Source organism: Zonotrichia leucophrys, chromosome 5, assembly GCF_028769735.1.
Source record: "Zonotrichia leucophrys gambelii isolate GWCS_2022_RI chromosome 5, RI_Zleu_2.0, whole genome shotgun sequence".
NCBI lineage: Eukaryota > Metazoa > Chordata > Aves > Passeriformes > Passerellidae > Zonotrichia > Zonotrichia leucophrys.
In genome coordinates, this window is record NC_088175.1 from 29494664 (window position 1) to 29516397 (window position 21734).

At 38.8% G+C, this 21734-nt stretch overlaps 1 protein-coding gene across 6 annotated transcripts in view; it reads right to left on the reverse strand.

Moving 5' to 3' along the window:
• MAP3K9 (mitogen-activated protein kinase kinase kinase 9) overlaps nt 1-21734 on the reverse strand; it is a 72811-nt gene that overhangs the window by 34905 nt on the left and 16172 nt on the right. For all 6 annotated transcript variants that reach the window (XR_010440397.1, XM_064713716.1, XM_064713717.1 and 3 more), the window contains one exon: nt 17957-18370. Coding sequence is in view for 5 of the 6 variants with exons in the window: in XM_064713713.1 (XP_064569783.1) it covers nt 17957-18370 (414 nt within the window). In the remaining variant the exon portion in view is untranslated. The remainder of the gene's footprint in view (nt 1-17956; nt 18371-21734) is intronic.

Consider the following 21734-nt stretch of genomic DNA (forward strand, 5'->3'; position numbering starts at 1 on the left):
GTCTGCAAGCAACCAGGGAAGAATGAGATCCAAACCAGCAGGAACACGAAGAACGTGTATCAGCTTGTTAGGGGTGGATCAGCCTTTTCCCTCTTTCAGCAAGGCCCATGCAAGAAATCTCTTCCTGTGTGCAGGCATAGAGCCAGCTGAATTGTAGATGAAGGTCTGCTATGCACCGCTGCTCCTCTTTTTCCTCTGTGGCACAGGCTAAAAGCTGATCTTAAGTAGCGTGGTAGGAGCCCACCTGCAGTGTACAAGGGGGACTGGGGAAGCAAATCAGGTATTAGAAGCACATTCAGACAGCTTGCACCATACAAATGCTGCAGCAAAACAACTTAATATAGGAAATGACCATGTTCTTTGCTTACTGCGCAAGTACAAAGAAAAGCATGGTGGCCTGAAGTACCATTAAGATGGTTAGCAACCTTCGGTGACGTGCACCATGTGTGTTTCTTACAGGAGTAATAATCCATTAGTGCTCATGTACGTTTTCATACAGTCCTGAAAGACTTGGAAGCTGTCCTCAGGAAAATAAGCATTAGACAATGAGAAGTTAATTACAGCTCACAGAAATTCTGTTCAGCAAGATAGCTCTTAAATATCGCCATGTGTCCCAGTGTAGAATGAATATGACCAAATTTGCCTTAGCATCTCTTCACAAAACCTTCCTGAGATCAGGCAGTCATGCAGATACAGATACACGATTTAGCTGTATCATTTTAACCACTAAGAGTGTACCAAGAACTTTATTACCACATGGACTTTCAAGAGTCATTACTGACCCTTGATCTGAGTCCACTGAGAACCAGCCTTGATCTGACTCCTTGAGAGCCAGGCAGACTGCAAGTGCTGAAAGATAACAGCCAATCAAAGCACATTAGAGAGTTGAGACAGAAAGAATTGAATACTAAGCCTCCTCTTATCTAGGTTATGATGAGATAGTCCTTTTTCTTTGAAATTAAAATGTTTACTGAGCTTCCTTCATATTCTTCAAGAACATCTTTGGTGCCCTACAAGAAACGTCAAGTTATTTTCCTATCAGGCCCTTGTGAAAAATTTTCCAATTTGTCATCATTATATTTTTCAGTACTTTTTGATAGAGGTTTCCATCTATGTGGTGCTTTGGCTTTTGCTTTAGCCAAAACAAGTTGCAGTAACAAAGGGGAAAGGCAACACTGCATGGCATGCCAGTTTCAATACCTATAAAGAATGATGAGGTGTTAACTGTCAATTCTGGTACCATTTAAAGATGGTTTCTTACTTAGTATGGAAGTGGAAATATTATGTACTCAGAATCCTGTTATGCTTGTCTGTGATTTGGGCTAGCAGCTTTTCTAGCAGAGTTGAAAGTGATGGAAACCAACTTCTTGAGGTCAGGTGAAGCCAATTGACCTTCCCCACTATTAGCACCATTCTGTATGTACATCAGCTACAGAACGTACATTCTGTATGTAATAGCTAGCAGATTTTCCACACATTCCAACGTCAGTCTTACAGAAAGTCATTAATCCTGTGGAAGCACCCAGATCCTAGTGATAACAGATCTCATAGGTTTTGGTTCACCGTTTCATGAGCCACAGCTGGATATTAGTGGCTTCAAGAAGAATGAGGGTTACTTTTCTAGAGCCAGGGCCAACTTAGATACTTTTGTTGCTTAAACAAAGATTTGCAGTACTGAAAACAAACATCACAGGAACAGATCCACAAAGTACAACTGACACAATGTTATCTGACACTGAGTCAGCTCTTCTTCCTGTTCCACCAAATTCCAAATTATTATGCTTTACTAGAAAGACAAAAAACCATCTGCCTTAGTATTCAAAGCAATACAAAACCAACTTGATTAAGATTTCTAAAATGCCATCATATCCTTCAGCCTTCAGGTAGTTCCTACTGCAGGATCTTCAGTTCTGTTTCATCATCACAAGTCACTATGGAGATACATGTCGTTCAGAAGGAGAAATCACTGCAGTGAAAATACTGACACCTGCAGCTTCAAAATTTTGTTATTAAGGACATTGTGCATGGTAACAAAGCCACTAGTTAGTTCTAAGGGGCAAAACAGAGGACCAAATGATCAAATGAATTCTGAAGGAATACAAACTGAATTTACAAAAATTAACAGTTTAAATGGTAGCCAAGTTACAGCTCTGCCATAAATTAGCAGATAAAACTACAGAAGGGTTGCCCTGGAGGCAAATAATAAACATTTATAGAGAGATGAAATTCTGTCTTGCATGCTTGCAACAGATGCACACCTACCACAGCCTCACATGTTCAAAAGGTGAATGTCTTCTCCTTCCTGTTCTCTCCCCTCTGTAGCTGTGGATCATTACAGTGAAAACTGGCTTACATGAAACCAACTCACAGCATCTCAGAAGGCAGTCTTCCCAGGCTCCAAACAGTCAGAGAAAAGACAAAGCCTCTACAAAAGGGGATTCCAAGCATATATCTAATATGCATGTCTGAATTACCCTCCACAGGAGCCTGTAATGACAAGAGGCACATCTGTCCTAAGTGCTTACTCAAGCCATATAAATCTCTCTGGTCTGGTATAAACAAGCTATTTCAATTACAGAAGTTCCCCTACACACAAGCTGTTAGAGAGACATCTGGTGAAAACCAATTTACTTATCATTCCAAGATTACCTCAGTGGTCTAAACATGCACAAAATTAAGTAGTCAGAAATATATTGTTCTATTAGTATGACAGCTAATGTAAAGCCACACTGGTACTACTGTAATATAAGCCTTAAGTAAAACTATTCTTTTGTCCACAAAGGCACCTGAAGGTCATCTCTCATTGCATCTTGCACCATTCACCTTAATAATCACTGAATCATTTGAAAAGTCAGTGGTGAACACCACTGAGAAACACCCAAAGCCTTTATGCAAGTAAGATGTCACTCCAGATATTATACAGCTGTGTTTTCACTACTCATGTATCTACTAGAATGACTTAGGAGCAGATATACAGATACGGCAAAACAAAATAAAGATAGGGGGATAAAGATGTATAACCATTGAGGGGCATAAAGCTATATATCCTTTGATCTACTTGTACCTATGTTTTAAAACACCTGAAGAGACTGGGTAAACCACATATACAAATCACTTCTACTTCTTAGCCACTGCATTAGGAACTTTAAAACTGCTGAGCAAATTTTGTTTTGGGAATATTTTGAACTTTGCTGTAGTGCTGCAATGCAAATAACTGCATTGTTGATAAACTCTTTTTTCTGCTTAACACAGCTTATTTGTATTACAATGCTTTTCCTCTTTTCAATTATGCTAGAAGCTCTAAGTCTGAATCTCTTTCCTTCTGCCAGAACATATACATTTGTATCCCTTTCCTTTAATTTTCTTCTTCTTAAACCCATCTTCTCTCCTTCTAAACATGCTCCTCTATCCTACACAGACAGAAAAACCATCTGCAGCAAGTTTTTCAATCTGATCACTTAAACAAATATAATGAATCTTTTACTGAGGTTTCAAGTTAGCCACTACAAAACCTCAGTCATATACCTCCTATTTTTAATCCAACACTATACTACCTCCTGTGTGCACAAAAAAAGATAGTTCAAAGAGGTAGATTGCTTTCACCAAGGGAAATTTTTCACAAGGTAAATTAAGAAGAAAAGTTTGGCAATGAAATTAACAGTTGCTGCTTTAATTCTCTGTTCTGCTCACATTACACCAGCAAAACAAGAAAATGTATTATACCCTCCTTTCACAAATAGATACTCCCCCTGGAAGGTGGTAACATTATAAGGTTTTTTCCTTGTTTCTCTTTGAATGGTTGTTTTAGTTTCCAGACACACTTTTGAACAGTTTCGACAGCATTCTTCCTGTCCAGTGGGCCAAAGCAATGGGGAACAGCTAGTAAGGAAAAATAAACACCTAAACATATTCTGATCCAGTTGATAGCAACATCAAAGAACTGGTAGAAAATGGCTCCTCAACTGTCAACATTAAGTGTCAAGGCAGAAAAATATGGTCATAAATGCCTTTTTCTGGTTTCTGAGCCTAAAGAAAGGATTAGGTTAATCTGCATAGTTTAGTGCTGAACAGAATACTCCTTTGCTTTGCTTGTGTTACAAGCTGACTCATCACTTCAGAAGTAGAACAACATTCAGGAAGGAACTACTACAGTATTATCTTTCACAGCAAAAAAATATTCCACTTTTATTTATCAAAGTAGAAGAAAGGGGCTGCTGCTCTACTGCTCTACGAAATAGTATGAACAGCCAGGCATACCAAAGCTGGCTTCAGCTTTTTCAACTATGCTGCTGTGGTATTCCCAGTTTATTTAGCACACAGTACACCAAGAAAATAAAGAAGTTCCTGACTTAAAAGGCAAAAGTTGGTAATAACAATACCAAGGAAATCAGGATTACCCTGCAATACCACCACAAGAGTTTACCACCAAACTGCCCATTGCCCTTGTACTTCATGACAACAGCTATATCAATACCTTCATACTCCATTTCTCAGTCCAGAGAATGCGTGTGTGTATTAAGAAATGTGAAAAAATTGCAAAAAAATCTAAGACAGTCTCTTGTATGGTCCAGCTCACACCAAGTCAATTATCTCTGCATGATGCTACTCAGTAAACCTGGAGCACAAGAATAGAAAGCTATTAGCTAATGAATGTCAGGCCTGATGGAAATGGTCACAATAATTAGGTGAAGGAGAAATAGATAAAGAAATAAGAGCAGGACTGAGTGTAATGAAAACTGAAAGGATACAGAAAGAAATCTGTAAGGAAGAAGGTTAGAAGACAAGGAAACCTGTGGGGGATAAGAGCTGGATTTGTTATCTGTGGTACACCAGGGTATAATTCTAACTTGATGGATGATTGCTGGCTTCATACTTAACTTCCATATAACTTCTCCCCAGCAGAGACAATATAGTCAGATTTTAGTGCCAGTGTAACTACTACTCTTTTATTGAAATACAACAGGCAGACCATGAAAAAAATCACTACCTAGTGATAAAGCAATATTAACTTATGTATTCTACAGTAATATTTTAAAGTTTTATCAATTTTTCATAGAGACCTGTGCCATTCAATAGTGTTTCTAGGAGGCCAGGGTGGCTATCAGTGCTTTGAAACAAGTTGGGAGAACAAAGTTTCAGAAGCTCTTTTGCCACCAATATAAGAAAAACTGACTATAAAGGAACTCCAAGCAAGCCTGAACTTAAAGGGACCTCCTGCACCTGGAGACAAAGCAAGTGGTGGATGTCCCAGGCGAGGCCCTGACTGCTGGCTACCAGACACAGCACCTGGAGGATGCAGAGTTGAGAATGCGTGAAACCCTTAAAGGTGTTGGCAATACCCAACACCTGTAAGTGTCACTGCACTTGAGTAGCTCCAGTTCAGTCTCCACCAACATTAACACTGCTGTGGGTTAAGTGCTTTGCCACCCAACATTCTACAAATGCAGCAAGCAGTCACATCAAAACAAGAGGAAAATCTCCAGCAAAAGCACTCAGCCTGTAAATGTATCCCACTCACACCCATTCCCAGGAGCCACAACCCATTACTTTGTGCAGTGTTTTTGTCCCCTTAGGGCGACATCAGCAGCTGACATAGGCCAAGAGCTAGATGGCAGCAAGAGCAATGGGTGGGAGTGACAACAGAGGAAGGACTATAAATATGAAAAATGTCATTGTTATTTCACTTGCTGTAGAAACATTCAATTCTAATATTTAAATCATTACCTAGCTGGATTCGGTGAAGTTTCTTGCACAGTCTCTCTTTTTATTTGGACTCTAAACAAGGTTACTGCTTCACTTCCAATGCTTCAGCATATCTACTTTCATTTTGTTAAGATTGAAGATAGGTGAGAAGACCACTAGTTATGACCTGGAAGGCTGAAAAATGGCAAGGGAAGTCAAACTCGAACAAAATGGCATTATTTCACCTGACTTTTGTCTACCAGAATAATACCACACCTTTTTGACACAGTTGGGTGTTTTTACAGATCATTCCAGAGTAACTGAAGCACCAATGGACACAACGGCCTAGTACTGGATTTGTTTTCCCACAGGCTTTTGCTCATCTGCTACTGTACAATCACTATTTCAAAGATCACTAAGGCCAGCTGTAAAGAAGGGAACTACTGTTACCCTGTCGTAGCTGGGATGTGAAAGACTCCTGCCAGGAGTACCATTGTGGGTGGGGATACTGGACACATTTTATTTCTTCCTTCATTTTGAAAACAGAACAGCCTGCTGTGGCTTTACTGACCAAAATGGAAAATACCTAAATGCAAACTACCAAAAGTGGTCAGATGGTAAATAAGCATCAGCCCGTTTACTTCCTCCATTGAAATAATTCAGGTACTGAAAAGAGATAGATCAGATACTGAGTCCATCAAATCCCAGGTACAGAACTTTAATGAAAGAACAAAGTAAAACCTTAATGAAAACCAATGCTGTTTCACTCCAAGACCCTTAAATGCAAAACATGAGCAGGGTTTCAGTTCTAAATAATGCAAGTCATTTCTGTGGTATGATTTAAGAGGAATCCAGGGAGGTACTACCATTAAAACCTCTCTCTGCTGCCAATACAGCAGAAGTCTCAAGTGCAAGAGTCGAAGGAAACAGAAAATATTTTCATTTCCAAACAAATCCAAATTTATCCAAAAATTGCTTAACAAAGATCTCCCAAGAAAGCTAAAGGCTTACTGAAGTCAAAGGTTTGCCAGAGCAGATAAAAGACTGAGTAATATCACAGGATCCAGACTCTACCACCCACCCACGGAAGAATATGTCCAAAACTGAGCCAATCTGTTACAGGAAACTTGGTTTTGAACAAAGAATCTTTTCACTCAGCCACGTACGTTTTCTAAGGGATGTTTTTCAGACCACAGAATACTTATGCAAGCAAGAAGAGCTCTGAAGGAGGTTTATTTAATTTTAATTTCTTCACTGACACACATAGACCCTGGAATTTCACAACTGGGACATGCAATTTCAGCCTACAGAATTTTATTCATTCATCTCTCCACAATATAGGCATAATTTGCACTTTGTACAAATCCCTTTAACTGTCTTCTAGATCTATTTCCAGACCAAATACTTTCAACTACTGCAAGGCTGTGAAATTCATGCAAATGTAGATTAATACTTTTAAATTAAGACTAAGTCAGAAAAATCAGATAAGCATATTTTGCTTCTTGCATGGGACAATTACTACTTTTTCTACTTGCTTTTATCTGAAAAAAGAATTATAAGTTTCACTGTACTCTGAAGAAATGCAATGCAGTCTGAAATCTTCAGTGTTTTTATATGTAAGGTATTATAGTAATACAAGTATTGAGCATTTTCCTCTAGCTTTTGAACAGTCCTTATTTCAAGAAGACAAGTATTCATAAATTAAACAAACATATTCTTGAATACTGTTCCACTGAACTTATTCTGATTGTTCCAATCCTATTTTCCCCTCCTATAAATAAGCAAAACTTCCCAAGATACATGTCAGCTCAGATGCTGGAGGTGGCAAAACCTGGATGGCAGATAAAAAGATAGCCTTAATAGCCTTCATGCTGCTGCATTGTCTCAGAGAGACAGGGGATAGCTATCAAGTCTGCAGTTAGCCTAACAAGTCAAAAAAGCAGTGCTATTGCAAAGGGAACAAGGGACTGAGGTTGCCAGGCAATCCTTTTTTTTAATTATTAAGTCCTTTTGGCAGTACACTGGCATTCTGTCTCGAGGACAGAACTAAGCATTTGGGAAAGGATTTCAAAAATTCGCTCCAAAATGAGACCTCATATTGTAGCAGTTTGCCAAAATCTAATTTGCAATTTTAGCTCTACCTTCCACAGTCAGCCTGCACAGCTTTGCTTCACAAGTATCCAGATAATGAGCAATCTGCTCTTGATCCCGCATTCAGAGTACTTAAAGTGATTAACAGATCTGCACATGGAGTAAGTCCGGGCTTTCTGCATGCAGCCTTTACATACCTTCTGTTGGGTACTCTGCTATTCATTTCAGCAGGACTGCAGCTTTATTCTAATATCTGTTTGACGTACAGAAGGCTAAGTGTTGCATGAGATGCTAAAGAGGACAGAATTTAAGACCCATTCAAAATTTCACATCTTAGAAGCAAAACCAAAACCCACACATATTGCCTCTAGTAATAAGAAAATATTTTCTCTCTTATTACTAATGATTCAGCAACAGTACATTAAAAAATAAATGTACACCTTGGAACCAATACCTCCTTAATTACTGGGTACGAGTCAGGGTTCAGCAAATCCATAAAGCTGCATGACTGTCCTCTTCTATCAACCTAGAGGAGGTGATGGATGTGACAGCACATCAGTTCTTGGATTTTAAGCCATGCAGTACAGTAACTCTAAAGAGCTAATGCATAATGGGGGAGGGGAGAGGAAAGGCCTCCAAAGCCCCGATATATTTAGAATCGATCCTTTCACCTAGCCAGGCTGTAAAAAGTCTTATCGCTTTAGTGATCTGTACAAAACACTCTGAATGCTCAGGTGAATTTCTGGGGAAAAAAGAGCTGTCCAGTTCTGGTTTCAGACTAAATCCTACCATACTGCTGACATTGCAACAACCTCTAGCTCAGGCACGGATTATTGTACTCTTCATAATCAGTTAAATGCTCCAAGGAAAAAATATAATTACATCTGTACTCAACACAGGGCATTGCTAAATTGTATCACTTTGAAAGCCTGCAACACTTCAAGAACTGTATTAAGCAATAACAAAAAAAGGAAAGGAAAGAGTAAAATCACATGAATGGTATTGATCACTCAAGAGACTGTCTGAAAAGATATTTAATAATATGCTGGTTCAGTGGGAGCTGTTTCCAGGCAAAAATAAACATGAAATTCATGATGGAAAAGGTAGCCCAAACTGTTTTGTTTTAGTTTCAATTAAGACATCTTAATAAGTACATACTTACTTATGTAAGTAAAACCAACACAAACTCATTCATGGAATAAGCTGGTACTCCAAAATCTAGAAGGTAAGGAAGACAAAACTTCACAGGCAGCAGCACAATCCACACCATAAGCTGGGGTGTTTTATGGGGTTTTTAAAATCACATTCAACCTAAAATATTTTTTAAAAAGGTAGAGAGGTGTATTTTCATTCATCAGAACAAATGTTAAAAGGCATTTAGATACAAAATCAACACCAAGCTACATCTGACAACAGGAAAACTCAAGAGTTTCTTGGATACTGCTGAGTTTGACCTTAAAGTGAGCAGAACAAGTTGTCAGCTGCTGAGAAAGAGTGGATTCCTGCACTATTGTACATGAAAATCCACACAAGACTTTCAATAGAGCTATCAAAAAGCTCTTGACTTTTAGATGTGCTACACTTCTGATACATATCTTTTGACCCAGCTTACCCTGTGATTAAAGATTCTAACTACAATAACAATAACCTGATGAAGTATTAGAAATATTCTGTGGTTACCAGAGAACCATAATCATACCAAAACCACACATTATGTGACTGATTACATAAACAAAGAAAAAGCTAATCAATAAACGTAGGGCAATTCTGACAACACTTCAACAAACAGAATTGGGCATATCAAGTTCTATTAATCAAAGTTATCGTATTTTTCTTATTCTCAGGATCCTTGAACAATGCAAAGTCAAAAGGAACTAAAGACTATTCTCTAACATCTTTCCATAGGCACATACTCATAAAGGAGAAACAACAGGAAATGCAATGCCTTTGTGATAGGTGGACAACACGGCCTGGTCCACATACATCCCACCACTCTTATATGTACCATCCTTGCAGTAATTATTCATAGTAGCATTTCTTTTTAGTATACCAGGAACCTCCCAGGAATCTCCAGTTTAAGCACAGAAATTGTTGCAATAAAATCTTAGTGGTAAAATTATTGACCTGTTACTAGTAAGTGGAGCTGCTGGCACATTGACTATCATTTGCTACACATCTTAATAATTAGTCTCTACACAGGCAAAGAGGAAGCCATGTTTGCATTTTAAATTTTTCCAACTGTAATACAAACAGGAGATCCCAATATTTCTCAATAGCCAAACCAAAATCTAGGAGCCTGTTTCACAACGCATCAGAGATGGATGTACAGAAAACTGGGAGCTTGGCTTGCAGCTGTAAAATTATCCCAGACGTAAGACATGCAGCATTCAAAACACATACAGAATTTCAGAGACAGTTTGAAATCCGTATGTGCACAAGATAAGGCTTTCTTTTTTGGGAGTATTTTTGTTTTTAATAAAAAATGGTGTTATCATAAATGTGTGAGCAGTACAACAACACCTCTAGAAAGCTTCATGGAAGGGCTGTGTGTGGCAGGAATACAAACACTTCATAGCAAGGCTGTGTGTGCTCCGGCTACTTCCTTCCCAAGAGGACCCAAAGTGATGCTGCACCAAGCTGCCATTACCACCACAATGACTATTCTGCAGACTGGGACACAACAATCTACCATTCTGTGGGCAAGAGCTCTTCTTTCTGAACTTAAGGAACAGTGATGAAACCAAACCACACAATTCTGAATTGTTATGCTTTGGAATAGTTTGTTTTCTCAGTGCATGAGTTTCTGTTACTATCTGTGAAAAATGCATGTATTTTATGATTGGTTTTTTGCAAATATTAAAATGAATATTATAAGTGTTGTGTTAGGAAGTAATGCTGTATTAATTCTCTTAAGTACTGTGTTAAATATAGTTTTAGGTTATAAAACTTGTTAAAATAGAAATGTTATATAAGATGCTTTGTTTAACAGAAAGGGCTTGCAGCGAGATAGCAGCCACAGGACACCTAAATCTTTCAGAGAAAGGGAATTTATTGCCTTCTTATCAGAAGAAACAAACTTCTTCCCGCCTTGGAGGCGCTGTTAGGATTAGAAGGAAGAAGTTGACACTGACCAGACAGATCCTGTGTTTGAATGGAATTTGTGCATCATATATGAAGTGTATGAATATGCAGCGGGCTATTGTTCTTAAGGGTTAATCCTTGGTTAGCAGGGGTCCTTTTTTGGGCTCGTGATGCCCAGAAAAGGTACCCAGACATCCATAACTCTTTGTTTTTATTGTCTCATATTGTCCTAATTCAATTTGTCCAAATTGTTATTACTCTAATTGTGTTACTATTTTTTAACCATTTTATTACTATTGAACTTTTAAAAATTTTAAAAACAAGTGATTGACATTTTTCACACTCTTTCTTTTTCATATCTGCAAAAAGCTCGGGTCTGAGGAAGACTTTCCATTAGCAGTGGGACAATTAACAAGCAATTAGCAGACACTCCAGTCAACTTTGGCAACCTTTTGGCAAAGTTGACTGACAAACTATTCTAGAACCAGAAAGCAAACACATACCAAAAAGCAGCTACTTCTAACCATGTGCTATGCCCTGTATTCTTTCAAACAACTTCAGGTTTCCCTTGTCCTGTCATAAGGAAATGCATGCAATCATCAAGCTGGGATGTAACTTAAAATTAAAGAATCATCTTGGGTGATGAATCATCACTTCAAAGAGCAAGACTGTGTTTTATGTCTGATGCTTCAAGAGCAAGTTTGCTTCAGGTATGTTGAAATTCTGAATGGAATTGTTTGATAAAAAAAGGAAAAGTGAAGCTGCTGACAGAAGTCAGTCAAAATTAAAATTAAGTTTATTGATGTGGAAGAAAAAAAAAAAAAAGTGGAGATCAAGGAATTATTCTAGCTTCCCAGAGATACTACAAGGCTCTTCTCACCCTTAACTGGCTCCTTAGAAATTCCAGAAGAACACAGCTCTGTCACAGATGGTCAGAAGTGAATTCAGGGGATGCCTACAGACACCTACTGCATAACCATGCTTAGGTCTGTTCCACACTTCCATTAGCACAATTTGAATCAAGTGCTTCATACCACAATTCTAAGTCAGTTTTTCTTAGGAGCAGAGAGAACCCAGCAAAAATGTACACAGTGGCTCAATTACATAAAAAGGATATCAGCTAGGGTTTCAAATGTAATAGACACAAAAGAATTTCTTAAAAACAAGAGGTACTCTTTCCATACTTGTCTATTAGATTCCATTGCTGAAGTTGCCTTTTTACTACATAGTGTGGGCAGGAGGACACCAAAGTGTTCTTGTGGACATCAAACATTTCATAAAGAGTCACATTTTTGACTTGCACCTAACAGTAAAGATATCAATCTATATTCAACTAAAACAAACTATTTACAGAAGACGTACGTCATTTTGAAATTCTCAGAAATCTACTAAGACATGAAAATAAGACTGCAACATGAAAGCATCTGTCAAACCTCTCTCAGAAGAAAACAGCTGCACTAATTTACAAAAGCTAATGAAGAAAAAATCCAGTAAAGTACCAAAGCACAACACAGAAACTGTCACCCTACTTCTGTGAATTCCTGATATTTTAACATCTTAAAAATTAGCAACACTTTCAGGCATAATTAACATCTTCTGCACTAATAATACATAATTTTTTTCCCTCCTTTTCAGTGAAAATGTGTAGTATTAATGGCATCAATTTCCTCATTATATTACCACAAGCAAAAAATTATGGCTATTTGGAATTTTTTTTAACTACAATACAAGTGACCATCATCTCCCAGCTGCTGCCTTTCACACCACCTGTCCCCCCATAAAACTTCACCTTTTTACCACTTTCCTCTTACAGGCCAGGGAACTATCCAACTAAGGCCAGACCAACTACTCACCCAGTGCAAAGCATTCAGACACCACTGAAATAGCTTCACAATATTCTACATGAAGCATTACTCAGTCTTGTAATTGCACTGACAAAGGAAATCCATTCTGATAGAAGGTACAACACTGGAGAGTTAGTCAGCAAATGACACTGGAGTACCAGAAGCAGCAATAATAACTGCGTGGGGTTCCAAACTGCTCTGCCAACATACATTCAGCAGACCTTGTAAGAGTTCTCCTCTACACCTCTGCCAGACAGGAAGAGGCTTACAAGAACTGCTCCTTGTCTGAAAAGACCAACAGAAGAGTGTCAACTATGACTGGATTAAAATAAAAACAAGGAATATTTTAAGTCCTAGGAACAACTATCCATAAACCAGGTGGAAAGTCAGCTCTACTGGCATCTTTACGAACAGATAGAGGCTTAATTACATTAAATAAGCAAAGCTATAACACAGTTTCAAATTCTTTCAGAAAGCTAGAACTTGGAATCATCTCAGGACATCACAAGCTTACACTAGTGATCCAAAAAGTATGAGAGGTAAAGACTTCAAATAACTTGAAAGGAAAAACTACTGACTTGGCTGAATCAGAATTGTTGGGGTTTATTTTGACCTCTGTCCTTTCCTCTTTCTTTGACCTTGGCAATGTCACTTTGCTGCTAATCTTCTGTGCCACTTTGTGGAACACAACCATGGTGACTTTTAAAAAGCACTTCGCTAACTGGCATGAACACCTTCAGCAAAATCTTTCAATGTAGTGCAAATAACAAACATGTTTTGCTGAGACGGTAAAAAAAAAAATTCAAATATGCTTTTGCTAGCTCTCCATAGTATTAGTTAATTGGCTTTATTCCTATAGCAATGCTGGCATATCTAACACTGACAGACAGACAGGACCAACTTGTTATTTACAATACTTCACTAAAACCAACAGGACTGTCTCTTTTTGATCCTAAGCATCATGTGCCAGGCACTTTTCTCTGGCCATAAATAAGACTTGAATCAGATAAGAGATAAAAGAAAGGGAAACTCTTAAGAGCTATTCTAAGCACAGTCATGTTGATGTCAGTGGGCATTTCTAGTTGTTTTTTTTCCCTACAGCTCAGCATTTAGATTATTTAGGTGCTTTCACATTGGGAAAGGCCTAATACCAAGGATTCCATAGCATATGCTCAATGGCTCACCAATGTGCAGCTGAAGAAGGAAAGAAGGAAATATCACCACATGAAGAGAAGCAGCAGCAGCCACTGAGGATTCTGTCAGATTAGTAAGATGAATTTTCATATGGAATAACTTGAATCCCTTAAATACCCAAAATAAAACAAAAATACTTATCTCCACAAACAGCAGAACCAAATAGTTTCATAAATTACCTTTTTTCTCTGATGTAGTTACATGACTGACATATGAGTTGGTAATGCCATCGGAACACTTTTCTACCAGACTTAATGCCAGCTGAACTCAGACTCAAGAAAATAATTTCACCATCGCTAAAACTAAATTACAGGTGTACAATTCATTCTGTAAAGACCTTTCTGTACTCACTTCCTGATTGCATCCCCAAAACAATAAAACAGGCAGCCCTCAGAACCTCCAAGATTTACAATAAGTCTTCCTCAAACAAACACAGTACTAAACATACAAAGCACTTTTCCTACAATCTAAATGTATTAGCATTAAAGGTTAAGTTACGAAAATGTAAAGAAGAAAAAAAATTTTAGAAAACTATAGAACAGAAAAAATTTCCTTCTTTTTACCAAAAAAGATGGATAACATCTCTTTTTGGCTAAAAAGATGGATAGCATTTGGAGTGCTTTTTGATGAGGAGTATCTCAAGAAAGAGACATCTCCTGGAATTTTCAAATAATCATCTGAAGTTCAGTTCAGATGAACTAAAGTGAACTTATCTCCCAAAGTAATCAAAACCCTACGTTCTTCATTACACTACCAGAAATGCTGACAACTATTCTGAGCATTGTTTTGGTACACACTGAGTCCACCAAGCTGCAACAGTTTAAATCAAAAAAGAGGTTTTCTCCAAATCCTTATATAATGGAGTAATTTCTCAGACTTGCATTAGGGTGCCCACTTGATAAGCTCAAGATGTAATGTGACCTGCTTAAAAGATTCATCATCAAGTACAGTCCTTATGCATTCTGTGTCTGCCTAAATATAAGCAGACATCTGACAACAAGGCATTTTCTGATTTTTTTCTATTCTAGTAGAAAGAAGGATCTTAAATAAGGCAATTCTGCTCTTTCCCACTGCCTGATCTTGTTCTCTACCTCCCAAATTAACTCATCCTGCAGCTTCATAGGCACTGTGTGGATCCCAGCTGGTGCCTGAAGGCAAGATGAGATGTACAAGAATCACAATCTATTACTTAACGTAGGCAGTAGCAATCAATAGATCAATACAGCTGATGCTGCCATGACAGCTCTACAGCACTTGGAGATGTTTAGCACACGTGGGAAATGCATCTGCAAGAATCCTTTCCAAGCTCTTGCCAGCAGAACCTCTTTCCTCACCACAGACACATCACTGCCTGTCACCTAGTGGGTGGTAACTTGTGCAAAGGAAATGCTACAAGCTTGTAATTCTACAAGCACAAAGCTAGCAAGATAACCTGCTCTCCATTATACATGGTAATTAAGAAAACAGTTCATCAGAAAAACAGACAAAATGCAAGCTATACATTAATCAGGATGCAATCATATACTCTCCAGTAATCTCTACAAAACTACTAAAAAGCTTTCCACAGGAAACAGCAGAGAAATTTCTAAGATGCTTATTATATATAAGAGAAAAGGGATTTCAGCTATGCAGTGACAGAATAATCAAGAAATACATGACTTAGGCAGCTCAAAGTTGTTCATCCTACAATCCCTATCCCCACAAAAAAGCTCCACCATTGTCATAATCTAATATTTATGATGCTTGCTCTGTAGGTGCACTCAGAAAATAACACGCATTTCAAATGTTTAAAATACCATACATTTTAAATTTCTCTTCAACCACAGAGCACAGAATGAAGAACTTCATTGTTTAATAAACAGCTGTTGCAATGTGTCAAGCCCATACCCGAGGCTACTAATTTATCTAATTTCAAAAGAGAAAAACAAACCAATAATTTTTCCTTAAAGTATCTTAAGTCCTTTCCTCCACTACCAGCTCCTACATTCATTTACTTTCCCAAATGTAATATTGCTTGCTCCAGTCTTATCTGGGATAGAATTTTCCAATACCCATCATTTCTCTGCTAGATCTGATGCTATCTTGGCAACAACCACCATGTAAATTCTCTATCTTTCCCTTTCAAACACAGAGCATCTCTGAATTTTTTCAGAGGCATTCTGACTCATTCTTCCCCTTTCTTTACTTTTGTGTCCTCCCAAATGATGGAAATTATAGAAATACATGTAGCAACCTCTCACTGGCCATTTACAGTGCAGCACAATTACACTCTGCTGATTCTTTGTGACAAGAGCCATTTACTCTTGCTGTTGACAATCCACGTGTTTTCTAGCATCCCTATCTGGCTGGCAACATTGTGCACTGGGTGTCCCTCTGGTTGGCCTGGTTCTCTTGCTGAAGCTTTTCCCTTTTACAACTAGAAGTCTCTGGTCTAAATAAAACAGTAAAGTACTAGAAGCTGACAGATTTTTATCTTAGAAATAACTTATCTTAATAACTTAATAATTCTAAACCTCAACTAGCACTTAGCAAGGAAATATTAATGGTCTGTTAGCAAAATAAGCAGGTAAATAGTTTCTTAGGTAAGGAGGAAAGGCACAACACTGAAAGGCAATTATTTCTCATTCACAGATGCAGCCAGTCATTCATTAAGTCATGCAGCAAATAACTTCTTAATTTTACAACATTTATCACCATGCCCATATATTTGCCATTTTTAAGGGAAGGGTTTAGACATCAGGAAATCTTTATTGACATTAAGATTGCCTTACTCTAATAAAATGGGAAACTTGTTACTGTAAGTACAATACTGTAGAAACTAGCATGAATGCTCTTATAGCTCCTTTTTTTTCCACTAACAAAAACTAATAATACATTTTTTACTCTTCCACAACCAACTAAGTAAATTCATGGCCACAACGTAAGAGACCACAAAAACATAGGAAGATACTGGAAATGTACAGCATTGCAATGGTTAATGCTAGTGAATCTATTTAAGATATTTAAATTCCCATCTATCAGACCTCTTTGCTAATGTCCCTGCCCTTAAAGCAAAAGGGAACATATGCCTGCATCCCAGCCACCCAGTTCATAGAGCTTCTTATCAACTCAAGCCATAAATAACAATAAGTTCATACTAACACACCAATCTAAACCACTACATCCAACATGCAGGTCTGTGTTTGCTCTTGCCATCTAGACACAGACAAGCAGATAGAAAGGCTAAACAGCTGCATACTGCATCAGGAAAGGAAATTATGATCTTTAAACTGCAGTGCTTTGCTCCCACACTCGTAAACAACATTCTATGTGTGTGTTTGACTTTGAGAAGTTAAAAGTTTGTGAAAAGAGACACACTACAAGAACAGCACCCAAGCAACACACAGTAAAGCTGTATTACAGAGCAGCTGAAATCACCATGATTTCCACAATCCTAACTACCAAAGATTCCCTTGCTCTCTAATGGGTGAGCTGTATCATGTAAAGCATCACAAATATCAGCTGAAGTCCTGAGTGACATTTTATTCACATGAGTTAATGTTTTTGTCAACACCAGCTCTAGGATGGATGAAGAGAAAATCCAATTCTGCTGGGATCAGTTAAATCTCCCATAAGGAAAACAGGCTTGCATCTCATCTATACAGCAAAATCTAGCAAGTATAATGAAAGCCTAGGAGCATTTACCCTTACAAAGAAGCACTTATTCTTCCAAAAAGAGGAAGAATAATACACATTTTAAGTTCAAGTTTATTCTAAGGTTTTCTAACATACAGAAGTCTGTTGAAATGGCAATAAAACCTGGACACTATATGAACATACTAGCAAAGCATGGTTCATTCACAGTTGCTTTTCCATCCAATCATTTAAGCTGCTTCTACAGATTGAAAGCATTCACATGTTTCCTATGATCTCTAGCACCATGCTGCATAAAAACAAACCCTTCTGGGATTGAATTAGAGGATACAGTGGTTCACTAAATTAACACTACTCCCCTCTTTTATTTGTATGATTTTTTCCCCAAAACCATGTCCCAGCACCCTGACTGTTCACTGTGTAGCACTTACTGTTGCTGGACTTGAGGTCACGGTGAATTATGGGAACAATTGCTTCCTCGTGCAGGTAGTTCATTCCCCTGGCAATCTGCACTGCCCAATTCACCAGTATGTCAGGAGGTATCCTTTTACCAGACAGCACCCTATTGAGCGATCCTCCGCGGGCAAACTCCATGATCAGGCAAAGGTTAGGTTCCTTCAAGCACACGCCCCTGAGGGCAATGATGTTGGGATGCTTTAACATTGCAAAGAGCTTGGCCTCCTGGCGGACATTCTCAATGGTCTGGCTGATGTCCTCATCGGGGTCATAGCGAGCTGCCTTGACAGCAACCTCATCTCCTATCCATACAGCTCGATAGACTTTTCCGAAGCCCCCTATGCCAATGATTTCCTCCAGAACAAGCTCTGAGAAGTCGATCTCTAGGACTAGGAAAGAGACAAAAAAAGATGTAAGCATTTAGTAACTATGCACTCTGTACATCAGCTGAAGGTCCACGCTGGCCGACTCACCCCTGCCCTTGGAGGAAGGGCCAATTTTCATCAAAACAATACAAAGGAAAGCAGTGGGCCTTTCTGACAACCCTTTAGTGCTGAATAGTATGGTAAAACAGACCTTGCAGTGTCATAAAACTGGCATGAAGTACTCACTGTAGATGGTAAAACAATAGAATAGCCTTCTCTTACCACAGCTAAACCCTTTTACTACTGATGCTCCTGCCCCTAACCCCCTTAAGGATAAACTCTCAATGACACTACCAGATTCTGAAAATGAAAAACACACTCACCAGCTTATCTTCGCTGTGTTCACAATACAGTGCTTATATGTAAAATAGCTAAAACACAAAATGCATGTTCTTCTCCATTTCCCCCTTATTTGAATGGCTTTTGTTGAACCGCCACAACAATCTTTTAGTCCTTCCCAAATCACACTTATTCTTCCACACATCTCCAGGCTTTGCAGATTTGGTCCCCACAAGAGATCTGTTAACCAGTTCTGACATAACCAACAACAGTGTGACACACAGATGGATCAAACCATATACTGAGTGCACAGAGCAATCAATAAGAAAAACATTTCTTGATTAATGCATACTGCATTTCTGTTACAAAAACTTCCTATTCCCATACACTGACAGCTATACTTAACAGGCTGACACAAAAGGATGCAGCTGGCTCAATTCAGCACACAAACTGCACCTGGAGCAAAAGCAATAGGAAATTGTATCCTGTACAACTGTACACTAAACACAGTTTATATGGGTGGCCAAAAGAACCCATCTAACACTGACTAATGTAGAATAAAATTCCACATACTGACCAACAAAAACATGTTGACACAGCTTCATTTTCAGTAGTGGAAGGCTACCACTGATGCTACTCTGTATGACATTTGCATGGTTACCAATTACAGTCAATGACATTTTTAAAAGTTTTAAAGGAAGAGTACCATAATGCAAGATTTTAACAAAAAGTCACCAAGTCTTTTAATATTTTCCTGCATTTGAAATGCCAGATCTGACACGGTTCTCCTGCCTTGTCTAGCAGAACTGAAACTAAGCATGTAAGAGAGCAGGTTAGATCCCCCTTAAATAAAGTAGTCTCCTTATTCCAATCAAATGCCTTTCCAATGTATAAGTCTACAGTACAAGACTATGTCACAAAACTGTATGGAGTTAATACAAATGCCTCTGTCCACAGCTGCAGGCTTGTATTTTGTCTGAGCTCTTCCTTTCCTGAACATGATTTTTAGAAGTTGGCTTACTTTTTGAAGTTAGTCAAACCTATGAGTTAGTTTAATAAGGATGCCTTTGCTGCCTTTCCTAGTGTTCCACGAACAAAAGACTAACAGGAAACAAGATAGAAAACTGACCAAGAAAGTCTGCCAGAAGGAGAAAAGGTCTCTTCCACTCCAGAACATGAAGAGAATTTTTTTTATGCTACTGTTAATACATATTTTGGGTAATATGAGCTTCAAGGATTTGTGCAACAAAGAAGATTTCAGTCCTACAGTAGTAACCTTGGTGTTCAAATACTTGAAACAGAGATTACTAGAAAACATGAAAGGAGTAAATTCTGAGCGGAAACACTGAAATTTTAGAACAAGACTGTAATGACATTAACTCTAAATGTGAGACTATCCTGCCACTGGGAATACACAAAGAATCACTCTTGTATTTCTCATTAGTAAAAGACCTAAAGGAATCAGATGTTGAGTCCTATCTCTTCAGTCAATAGAATTTCAGCACTGCTAGAATCCTCACTTAACCTGCTTCTAGGAACAAGGTCAGTTCAAAAACTGAAAATGAACAAACACGCATCCCACACCACCGGGGTGCCAGCTGCGGACAGACAGCGTTCAGGTGCTGCTCACAGCGGGTGTTCTGCTCGGGCATTGCACGGATTAAGAGGACGCCGAGGAGGCGCCGAGCGAGCGGCCGCGGGCCCGCAGGTGCTGAAGGGACAGCTCCGGCGGCAGCGGGGACCGGACGGGACGGGCCGGGACAGCCCCGCGGGCAGCGCCCCGGCCTTCCCCTCATCCGCCCCGACCCCGGGGAGAAGCGCGGCAGTAAGGGGGCAGGCAGGAGAACAAGATGGGCAAAGGAAACCGAGGGGCTGGAAAGCAGAACACTTTGTGTGCCGCCACGCATTTTCCATCAGAAAAAGCACATCCCTGCTGGATGCACAAATTAATAGGGGTGGGATGTAAAACCGAGAGACTTCAGCTTCCACATGAAACCCAATGCATGACATTGAATGTTCTTTTATCTGGAAGTACGATCTTAGTATAGTTTGAAAATGTATACTTCTGTAAGGCAAACTGGCCAGCTTACCCTCATGGGTAGCTTATTAATAAAAACCCCTGATTTTTAAAAAATGTTTTGTTTAGGGTTTTTAAGCCTAAATTCAGTATTTTCTACTGAATTAGTTTATTCATTTTCATAGTTTGAGTTATACAGGTACATTAGGGTGCAAAACACTTGGTTTTTGTCACATTTCTAAACTCCAGCGTCATTTGGCAGCTGTGCTGAACAGGACTGTACAGAATTCAAGAACTGAAGTGCTCTTGTTCCTCTGTGGGCTGGTAAGGAATTACAGAGCCTGTACACCATGAACCGGTGGCCATGTTGACAACTGCAAAGCAGGTGCTGTTTAATCAGCCCTTATTAGACCATATGATTAAATTGTTTAATTCAATCTTAAGTGTTTAAGAACCCCCAGCACAGATGAGAGTCCCTCAAGTTGGCCCACTCCTGACAGCCACCACAGGCTGCTTTTTATCATTCATGGTATCTTCACCAAGGCAAAATTCCAGCACACTACAAGGATGGCTAAAATTACCAGCTAAACTAGGACAACTCTCAGTAGAAGCAGAATCTCCAGGACTTGTACTCCCAAATTTTCATTAAATGTATAGATAAACTTTAGAAAAGCCAGTAAAAATAGGTTCTGTGCTGGGGTGCATGTCCAGAATGACACTTTGCATCACTCCTGCAAAACTGGACTATGAAGTATTAAACAGCAGACAGTGATTCCTGTTCCAAACAGCTATCAAACTAACATCATCAGCTCTAAAAATGGATTGCATTCCTTGCAAAGGATTTCTAATACTCCACTAGAAAATCCAATTCAATGGCAATCAACTTTAACCCCTGTCCAAACTGCATTGTTTTTTTAAAAGAAGCCCCATACTCCTTAAGCATTATAAAAACCTCTGGAGGGCAATAAATCCTACTTTGTCATGAATGTATGGTTGGTGACTGGACAGAAGAGAAGTAGTGTAGTTCTGCAG